This window comes from Ranitomeya imitator, chromosome 1 (genome assembly GCF_032444005.1).
Source record: "Ranitomeya imitator isolate aRanImi1 chromosome 1, aRanImi1.pri, whole genome shotgun sequence".
Taxonomy (NCBI): Eukaryota; Metazoa; Chordata; class Amphibia; order Anura; family Dendrobatidae; genus Ranitomeya; species Ranitomeya imitator.
Genome location: NC_091282.1, coordinates 1,204,273,182 through 1,204,284,157, shown reverse-complemented (window position 1 = coordinate 1,204,284,157; position 10,976 = coordinate 1,204,273,182). Strand labels below are relative to the sequence as shown.

The 10,976-nt window shown below is 43.7% G+C and overlaps 1 protein-coding gene across 1 annotated transcript in view; it reads right to left on the bottom strand.

Annotated features, from left to right (window-relative positions):
- Positions 1 to 1,971: 1,971 nt before the first annotated feature.
- Positions 1,972 to 10,976, bottom strand: part of LOC138658371 (transmembrane emp24 domain-containing protein 11-like) — a 29,301-nt gene continuing 20,296 nt past the window's right edge. The window contains exons 4-5 of the mRNA XM_069745819.1: positions 3,382 to 3,528; positions 1,972 to 2,163 (exon numbers count right to left, since the gene is read on the bottom strand). Coding sequence (XP_069601920.1) covers positions 2,014 to 2,163; positions 3,382 to 3,528 — 297 coding nt within the window. The 3' untranslated portion in view covers positions 1,972 to 2,013. The remainder of the gene's footprint in view (positions 2,164 to 3,381; positions 3,529 to 10,976) is intronic.

Genomic DNA, 10,976 nt, shown 5'->3' with positions numbered 1-10,976 from the left:
TAGAGTTGGAAGGGACCGCCATGGTCAGTGTCCAACCCCCTGCTCAAAGCAGGACTCACTAAACCAGACAGATGTCTGTCCAGCCTCTGTTTGAAGACTTCCATTGAAGGAGAACTCACCACCTTTCGAGGCCGCCTGTTCCACTCATTGATCACCCTCACTGTCAAAAAGATTTTTCTACTATCTAATCTGTGTCTTCTCCCTTTCAGTTTCATCCCATTGCTTCTCGTGTTTCCATGTGCAAACGAGATTCATTGCAATATTTATATATGATTAATGGATACGCAGGATAGGTGATAAATTGGTCAGCGGGGGTCCAACCATTGTGACCCCCAGAATGGGGATTTTTATCCCCGACAGGGAAATCGTATCCCAGTTGCAAAATCTGGAGTTAGGACAGATGGCCAACCACCGAGCCATTCATTCTCTATGGGACTTCCGAGTACAGAACTTGGTAGCTCCATAGGGAATGAATGGAATGGTGGTTGAGCATGAACATTGCGCTACATTTTATTGGGGATAAATGAATCCCAATCTTCTAATCAGTCCATGTCTGAGCAGTCGGACGTTCACCGTTCAGCAAGATATCATCTGTCTCATGCTTCCCGACCATCCTGGATGCAGAGACATAATTCCAAACTGGAGGAGATGTCCCACTATATTGGAAGTCAGGGATATGTTCAAACTTCAATATTGCAGCATAGAGAACTATCTCCCTTCCTCACCTGGCCGTTCTACATTATTCATTTTCTTGAAGTTTTGTCTTCTCCAGGATTTGAACTTCTTGCATGGCAGGCAGCTGCTTTAGGTAGTAGAATGTTCTCAGGCTACATCTCTTCTAAATGATGTTCTTCTTTATAGGCACATTGTATTGGTACAGAGAGATACTATAAAGTCATGGCCGAAACTTTTGGAACCCTTGAAATTGCTCCAGAAAATGAAATATTTCTCCCAGAAAATTGTTGCGATTACATATGTTTTGTTCTACACGTTTATTTCCTGTGAGTGTATTGGAAGAGCACAAAACATAAACAGAGAAAAGGAAAATTGGACATAATTTCACCCAAAATAAGCCTGACAAAATTGTTGGCACTTTTCCAAAATGGTGGGTAAACAACTTTGTTTCAAGCATGTGATGCTCGTTCAAGCTCACCTGTGGCAAGTAACAGGTATGGACAATATGAAAATCCCACCTGAAATCCAATAAAAATGGGAGAAGGTGACTCAGTCTTTGTATTGTGTGTCTGTGTGTGTGCATGGGGAACAGAAATAGGAGAAGAGAACTGTCCGAGGACTTGAGAACCAAAATTGTTCAAATATGTTAACAATCTCAAGGTTACAAGTTTTCTGGCAGAAATGCTTCATTTTCTGGAATAATTTCAAGGGTTCCAACACTTTCGGCCATGACTTTATAGTATCTCTCTGTACCAATACAATGTGCCATGACTGTATATATAGGGAAATAAAAAAAATTAAAGTGCCCCAAGAAAGTAAGAAAAAAAGAAAAAAATACATTTATGACATATTAAAGAAATGACATATTAAAGAGATTGTCCAGGATTGGGATAAAAGTGACTGCAGACTGTTGAATTGCAATATCGTGAAATAATCGCACTGTCACGATTCCCAAGTATTGCCGATGAGAGTGGGTGGTCACCGGCCAACTAGAGGAATTCAGCTTTTCTCCATAAAAGTGAATTTTGAATCCATTTTTCCATAGAGTAGTCATTTACCACTTTCTAACATTTTCCACAGGTGGCCAGGAAGAAAGAAATGGTAAATGGGCGTGGCTTTAGGGTTTGGTTAAGGGCGTGGCCTATAATTTTATACAAATTTAAGGCTGCAGTACACATCATAACCACTGGGTGGCAGCTCTACAAGACAGAGTCTGTTTGCTTCATCCTATACTTATTTATGAAATCATTTATGCAAAGTGGATATCCCTTTAAATTATTCAAGCAAGAATGTTCTACAGAAGTGAAATTTTATTATTGGTTACGGTTTTGATAAATTTTACACAACTTTCTTGGCAATAAGGAAATCTTTTAAGTGTTTGATTTGCCAGATGCCCACAGTTGTGAGAATGACGATTTGTGCGATTGCCCACCACAAGACATTCCCGTTCATGTCTTCACTCTTCCGTCTGTAGTATTCCTCACGGTTCTGTGGCAAAAAAGAGAAAAAGGCTGATATGATATGTTATATGTTATGGTAATATTTAGTTATTCATGTAAGAAATTGATTGCTTCGCCTACCAGGTCGTAAAAGAATCAGCTTAAAATGTAAAATTACTTTACTGGGGTTTTCCTTATTTCCTCTTCATGTGCTTTTCTATCCTTGTTTGTGTCTTACCTTCTCCCCACTCCACTGAGACTGTATCTGCTGTTTCCCCTCTCCACAGTGTGTAGATCTGGATACACTTTCCCCTCCGCCCATTATCTGTGATCTCTAACAGTGAGAGCAGGAGGAGAGCAGAGAGAGCCACCAGAACCAGGAGCAGAAGCTCTGACAGATTTGTAACATTTTTGAAGATCACTCGGGGTCTATATCTTAAAAATAAAATAAAAGCTTACCGATGGTGTGTCCTGTGTGTGAAGGTCTAACAATTATAAAGGATGGGTCCTCAGAATCATATTCTCTGGTGGACCCAAACAATCTCAGTCTGACAATGTGTACATTATATCAAAACCAGCTGATGACTGATTTCTGGATACAAGTCATAGTTCCAATGTGAGAAAAATCTAAAGGCTATGGACACCTTGGACATGGACAAAATTATGTTTACATATGTTAGCCCTTACAGTTAGTTAATAAAGTTCCTCTAAGTTTCAGTCTGCAATCTTCATGCCTTCATTCATTTTCAAGCCCTCCGATATGCAGTTTGCAGCCTGATCCAAGTTTCTGATCCTTACTTGTGAGATTTTCTGTCTCAGTAATACAGGCTGTATGTAAGTGCTGTGTGTATCCACGGCGTTTCTGTCCTTACTTGATTTCGAATGTGCTTTTCCCCTTTCTCTATAGCCTGTTATCTCTCATTTCCATAAGACTTTAGATACTTTCTTCCCTCTCTCTCGCAGATCTGTGTATATCCCTTTCCCTCTGTTATCTCTACAACTGAGAGAAGGGAGTGGGAGCAGAAAGAGCCGTCAGAACTAGGAGCAGGAGCTCTAAATGATTTGTGTTGGTTTTGAAAAAGTGCTCAGCTATGTAGAGGACTTACAGACATCTACAGCAGCAAATCTGAATAAAAACTATTTAGCAAGTTGTTTAATTCTACAGTAAGGTATCAAATGAACAATAAAAAAATGTCTGCAAAGTTGAACACAGTCTTTAATTGACCTTCTCTAAATCTGTGTGCACAAATAAGGCAGTACCGCTCACCCTTTGATATTCTTGGTCCTTCGTAATATGATCAACTTCTCCTCGAAGATGCTCAAGGCTGTACGACACTTCCTTCACTTTGTCCTTTGGATCAACACTTGCATAATCCAAGGGATGCTCCCCAACCTGAACGTCCAGGTGTACCCTCTGAGGAAAAAAAGATTAGCACTTAATTAATGAATTAATTAAATTAATGAATGTTTAAAATTTAATTTTGCCAGATTCGCTGTAGTTTCCCGGTAAATTTGATCCACATTAAAAGTACTCCGGAGCCTGAAAATGCCCGGAAAGACCTGTATGACACCATTCTCTTTTCCTCACAAACTAATCTTCTTCACCGCAGGCTGTGTTCACACTTTACAGTAGCGTTGCGGGGTTTTTTTTTCACGTGATGATGGTAGAATGACCAGTGTTTTTGTTGTAATTTTAGAAGAAAAAAAGTGCAATGCAGCCGCAACATGTGAATGTAGCCTTACATAATTTTATCTCTATGGCTAAGCCACGAGCTGTTATGTCCTCTCACTATCCAGATTCACCGTAATACAGCTGCTGCATTTCTTACCTCTGCTTTTATACTGGCTACAGCAATTCCTGCTGATTGGCTGTGCTACATCATGTGCTGTGATACCTGCAAGGCAATATGGGAAAACTTTTCCAAAGTAATCGATCCTTCTCTGGCTGATGCAATCTTGTGCAATGTGTTATGTCCCCATTATCTCATAGAATGTAAGTCCGCAAGGACAGGGTCCTCTCCCCTCTGTACCAGGCCGTCATTGTAAATTTGTTTACTGTAAACGATATTTATAACCCTGTATGTAACCCCTTTCTCATGTACAGAACCATGGAATTAATGGTGCTATATAAATAAATAAATAATAATTATTATTATTATATAGTGGAAACTATTTTAGGCCATTTGCACTAAGTGAATCCCAAATTGTTCGAATTCACCTGGTTCAGCAAATTCCTAAAAATTCAACACAATTCAATTCACCTTGAGCCGATTTACAGTACTTATCTCTATTCATCACCTTCGGTAATATTCACCATGAACGCTTGCCAGTTCTTGAATGTGACTTGTACTATCGAAAATCTCCTTGAAAATTGGTCATAACACTATTGTCAATAGATTCAAAGGAGCCATAGAGAGAAATTAGTGTGATGGAGGAAGTGTGTCTTCATTGACTATTTTGAAGGGTTTCTCCTAATAACATTACCCAATTGAACATGATATAGACTATCTTTTCTTAAACTACTTATTTTTTTCAGCAAATCAGAATAAAATAGGCCTTTCATGATTTGCTGGTGTCATTTTGGTCTAACCTCCACCCATGGGCGGACATACCGCCTGTTCAACCTGTAAAACCGCACAGGGGCCCAGAGCGGGAGGGGGCCCCCGACAGGCATACAAAGCAATGAATGTGAATGACAGCCGAACAGGAGAAGCAGGGGGGCCCGCTCTGCTGCACGCATGTGATATGACAGTTAAACGGGCCCCCCTCCTCACCTGCTAGCATATATTATGCTGCTGTCCAGCCGGCTGTCACTGCTGTGGTCTGCGGTGAGGTGACGGGTAGCAGACGCTGGACAAGGAAGGGAGGAGGGAGGAGGAGGGAGGGCCTCTCAGTCACAGTGAGTCACTGAAGCTTGCTCACAGGGGTGGGATTCAGCCGGTTCTCCCCGGTTCGATGGAACCACTTGTTAAAAAAGCAGCCGGTTCCCTGAACCGGGGAGATTCAGAGCCGCGATCCAGTACCACACCTCCCAACCTCCCTGTATCCCGCTAGAGAGTCCCGATTTGAGAGTGCCCCGTGGTCCAGCACTGCAGAGCTGCATCCCTCCACCCGCAGAGAGACGCACATCACATGTATGGCTGCCGCTGCTCTGTGCGCACAGGACCTGTGATGAGGTCACAGGAGGGGAGGAGTCAGGAGTCACATGATCAGGGGCCTCTGTGTATTGCAGGACTCTGCTGTGCTGTCATGGTGCTAGACAGTAAGCTTATGTGTGGGGTCAGGAGTTGTTTACAGTGTGGATGTAGCAGAGCCGTGTGTGTGTACGAGGTGTACAGAGCAGAGCTGTGTGTGTATGAGGTGTACAGAGCGGAGCCGTGTGTGTGTACGAGGTGTATAGAGCAGAGCCATGTGTGTATGAGGTGTACAGAGCAGAGCCGTGTGTGTATGAGGTGTACGGAGCGAAGCCATGTGTGTATGAGGTGTACAGAGCGGAGCCGTGTGTGTATGAGGTGTACAGAGCGGAGCCGTGTGTGTGTGTGTATGAGGTGTACAGAGCGGAGCCGTGTGTGTGTATTAGGTGTACGGAGCAGAGCCGTGTGTGTGTATGAGGTGTACGGAGCGGAGCCATGTGTGTGTATGAGGTGTACGGAGCGGAGCCGTGTGTGTATGAGGTGTACGAAGCGGAGTTATGTGCATGAGGTGTACAGAGCGGAGCCGTGTGTGTATGAGGTGTACAGAGCGGAGCCGTGTGTGTATGAGGTGTATGGAGCGGAACCGTGTGTATATGAGGTGTACGGAGCGGAGCCGTGTGTGTATGAGGTGTACGGAGCGAAGCCGTGTATGCAAGGTGTACGGAGCGGAGCCGCAGTGTTAGGAGTAACTATGTGTGGCCATTATACTGTACACAGCATGTAGCATCATATGTGGCCATTATACAGCATTGAGCATCATGTGGGGCCTTTATACAGTATGGAGCATCATATGGGGCCATTATACAGTATGGAGCATCATGTGTGGTCATTTTACAGTACTAGATGGTGGCCCGATTCTAACGCATCGGGTATTCTAGAATATGCATGTCCACGTAGTATATTGCCCACCAACGTAGTATATTGCCCAGTCACGTAGTATATTGCCCAGTCACGTAGTATATTGCCCAGCCACGTAGTATATTGCCCAGCCACGTAGTATATTGCCCAGTCACATAGTATATTGCCCAGCCACGTAGTATATTGCTCAGTGACGTAGTATATTGCCCAGTCACGTAGTATATTGGCCAGTTACATAGTATATTGCCCAGCCACATAGTATATTGCCCAGCCACGTAGTATATTGCCCAGTCACGTAGTATATTTCCCAGCCACGTAGTATATTGCTCAGTGACGTAGTATATTGCCCAGCCACGTAGTATATTGGCCAGTTACGTAGTATATTGCCCAGCCACGTAGTATATTGCCCAGCCACGTAGTATATTGCCCAGCTACGTAGTATATTGCCCAGTCACGTAGTATATTTCCCAGCCACGTAGTATATTGCTCAGTGACGTAGTATATTGCCCAGCCACGTATTATATTGGCCAGTTACGTAGTATATTGCCCAGCCACATAGTATATTGCCCAGTCACGTAGTATATTGCCCAGTCACGTAGTATATTGCCCAGTCACGTAGTATATTGCCCAGTCACGTAGTATATTGCCCAGTCACGTAGTATATTGCCCAGTCACGTAATATATTGCCCAGTCACGTAGTATATTGCCCAGTCACGTAGTATATTGCCCAGTCACGTAGTATATTGCCCAGTCACATAGTATATTGCCCAGCCACGTAGTATATTGGCCAGTTACGTAGTATATTGCCCAGCCACGTAGTATATTGCCCAGTCACGTAGTATATTGCCCAGCCACGTAGTATATTGCCCAGTCACGTAGTATATTGCCCAGCCACGTAGTATATTGCCCAGTCACGTAGTATATTGCCCAGTCACGTAGTATATTGCCCAGTCACGTAGTATATTGCCCAGTCACGTAGTATATTGCCCAGTCACATAGTATATTGCCCAGCCACGTAGTATATTGGCCAGTTACGTAGTATGTTGCCCAGCCACGTAGTATATTGCCCAGTCACGTAGTATATTGCCCAGTCACGTAGTATATTGCCCAGTCACGTAGTATATTGCCCAGTCACGTAGTATATTGCCCAGTCACGTAGTATATTGCCCAGCCACGTAGTATATTGGCCAGTTACGTAGTATATTGCCCAGCCACGTAGTATATTGCCCAGTCACGTAGTATATTGCCCAGTTACGTAGTATATTGCCCAGTCACGTAGTATATTGCCCAGTCACGTAGTATATTGCCCAGTCACGTAGTATATTGCCCAGTCACGTAGTATATTGCCCAGTCACGTAGTATATTGCCCAGTCACGTAGTATATTGCCCAGTCACGTAGTATATTGCCCAGTCACGTAGTATATTGCCCAGTCACGTAGTATATTGCCCAGTTACGTAGTATATTGCCCAGTCACGTAGTATATTGCCCAGTCACGTAGTATATTGCCCAGTCACGTAGTATATTGCCCAGTCACGTAGTATATTGCCCAGTCACGTAGTATATTGCCCAGTCACGTAGTATATTGCCCAGTCACGTAGTATATTGCCCAGTCACGTAGTATATTGCCCAGTCACGTAGTATATTGCCCAGTTACGTAGTATATTGCCCAGTCACGTAGTATATTGCCCAGTCACGTAGTATATTGCCCAGTCACGTAGTATATTGCCCAGTCACGTAGTATATTGCCCAGTCACGTAGTATATTGCCCAGTGATGTAGTACACAGCACAGAGCCACGTAGTATATTGCCAAGTACGTATGTCACAGGTTAAAAAAAATAAAATAAACATATACTTACCCTCCGAGGGCCCCTTGTAGTCATGTCGCCTGTGTGCGGTGCACTTGGCAGCTTCCGGTCCCAGGGTTGGTAGCACAGGACCCATGATGACGTCGCGGTCACATGACCATGATGTCATGGCAGGTCCTTGTCGCATACCATCTTTGCCACCGGAACCTGCCGCTTGCATGGAGCAGTTACCGGATCGTCGAGAGGAGCGGGAAAGGTGGCGAAAGGTGAGTATATAAGGATTTATTATTTTTTTTAACATTAGATCCTTTTACTATTGACGCTGCATTGGCAGCATCAATAGTAAAAAGTTGGGGACACACAGGGTTAATAGCAGCGGTAACGGAGTGAGTTACCCGCAGCATAACGCGGTCCGTTACCGCTGGCATTAACCCTGTGTGAGCGGTGACTGCGGGGAGTATGGAGCGGGCGCCGGGCACTGACTGCAGGGGAGTAGGGAGGGACTAATCGGACTGTGGCCGTCACTGATTAGTCGCGGCAGCCATGACAGGCAGCTGGCGAGACCAATCAGCGACTGAATATCCGTGACAGAAAGAAGGACAGACAGACAGATGGAAGTGACCCTTAGGCAATTATATAGTAGATGGAGCACTGTGTGGCCATATTTTTTGTTTATAATTATTGTTTAGGAAACACTGTGATCAGCAGCGCTAAATAGCTGTGGTTGGGATGTGGATATGGGTGTGACTAGTTGTGAAATGGGTGTGGTCAGAGGCGTGGCTTAACATTTGCTATGAGCGCAGCAAATTTTATCCCTCTTTCCCCTCTTCAAAAGTTGGGAGGTATGGTTTAACTGCGCCCCTACTTGTATATGTTTGAGGAAAAGGTGTGTGTAAATGGGTGTGGCTTAAAAAATGGGTGTGGTTCTCCTACACACAAACACAAAACCTCTTGTTAAAAATTTTAATCCCACCCCTGCTTGCTCTGCTTGTGACTCACTGTTGCTGTGCACGGGCAGTAGTTCGTGCACTCTTCCCAGAGCCTCAGTGATCCGCGGGACTGGGTCTTTACATTACACATGAAAATGGGGGGAGTGAAGGGAGGAATTAATTAATCATAACAAAGCAAAATCTGTGTAATAAATACAATAAATAATCCTATAAATAATCCCAATACAGCAAAAAGGACTAATAAAACGTAACTTTTAATACTCAAAAAGTAACCTAAAAAAAAACACAAATCACCCAAGTGAAAAATAAACCATAACAGGGGCTATGTCTCTACCATATAACGTGATGGTCCATAGAGACTAGCGAGCCCTCTGTTGTTATTGCAGTCGAGTTCTGTTTTATCCTATAGAGGGCTCACTAGTCTCTATGGACCATCACGTTATATGGTAGAGACATAGCCCCTGTTATGGTTTATTTTTCACTTGGGTGATTTGTGTTTTTTTTTTTTTTAGGTTACTTTTTGAGTATTAAAAGTTACGTTTTATTAGTCCTTTTTGCTGTATTAGGAATTAATTAATCACTGGTCTAGGTAGGGGAAGGGCCGGCCCCCCTGGAATAAATGTATTAAAATGATCGATGCACTATATAGGGGGTCGATGGAGATGGAGATCTACAGAGTGTGATAGAGATCTGCACAGTGACATTTGTGCATGGTTACCTCTCAGCCAATCACACACTGCCTTACAAGCACATCTGTGATTGGCTGACAGGATAATCTGCAAGTGTCTTCTGTGCAGATATGACATCAATTGCATGCCTGCTTTGTGTTATATTCAGTTGTTAAATATGGAACTTAAATTTATTATGTAGAGTTGATAGTTGTGTTCTAAACTGATAAATATTACAACCTATATCTACTATATAAGGGTCACTTCCGTCACTTCCGTCTGTTCTTCTGTCTGTCTGTCACGGATATTCATTGGTCGCGGCCTCTGTCTGTCATGGAAATCCAAGTCGCTGATTGGTCACGGCAAAACAGCCACGACCAATCAGCGATGGGCACAGTCCGGATAAAAATGGCCGCTCCTTACTCCCCGCAGTCAGTGCCCGGCGCCCGCATACTCCCCTCCGGTCACCGCTAACACAGGGTTAATGCCAGCGGTAACGGACCGCGTAATGCCGCGGGTAACGCACTCCGTAACCGCTGCTATTAACCCTGTGTGTCCCCAACTTTTTACTATTGACGCTGTCTATGCGGCATCAATAGTAAAAAAATGTAATGTTAAAAATAATAAAAAAACAAAAAACCTGCTATACTCACCCTCCGTAGTCACCGCGTGCGCCTGCCGCCATCTTCCATTCCCGGCGATGCATTGCGAAATTACCCAGAGACCGCTAAGTCATCTGGGTAATTTCGCAATGCATCCTGGGAACGGAAGATAGCGGCGGCAGCCGCGCGCATATCGCCGGAGCTTCGCTGGATCCCAGGGGTGAGTATATAACTATTTTTTATTTTAATTATTTTTTTAACAGGGATATGGTGCCCACACTGCTGTATACTACATGGGCTGTGTTAGATACTACGTGGGCAGTGTTATATACTACATAGGCAGTGTTATATACTACGTGGGCAGTGTTATATACTACATAGGCAGTGTTATATACTATGTGGGCAGTGTTATATACTACATAGGCAGTGTTATATACTATGTGGGCTGTGTTATATACTACATAGGCAGTGTTATATACTATGTGGGCTGTGTTATATACTACGTGGGCAGTGTTATATACTACGTGGCTGTGCTATATACTACGTGGGCTATGTTCTATACTGCGTGCTATATACTACGTGGCCACTGTAATATACTGCGTGGGCAGTCTTATATACTACTTGGCTGCTATATACTGCGTGGGCAGTGTTATATACTATGTGGCTGCTATACACTGCGTGGTCTGGGCTATATATTACATGACTGTGTTATATACTGCATGGCCACTGTTATATATTGCGTGGCCTGTATTAACGCATCGGCTATTCTACAATATGTATGTA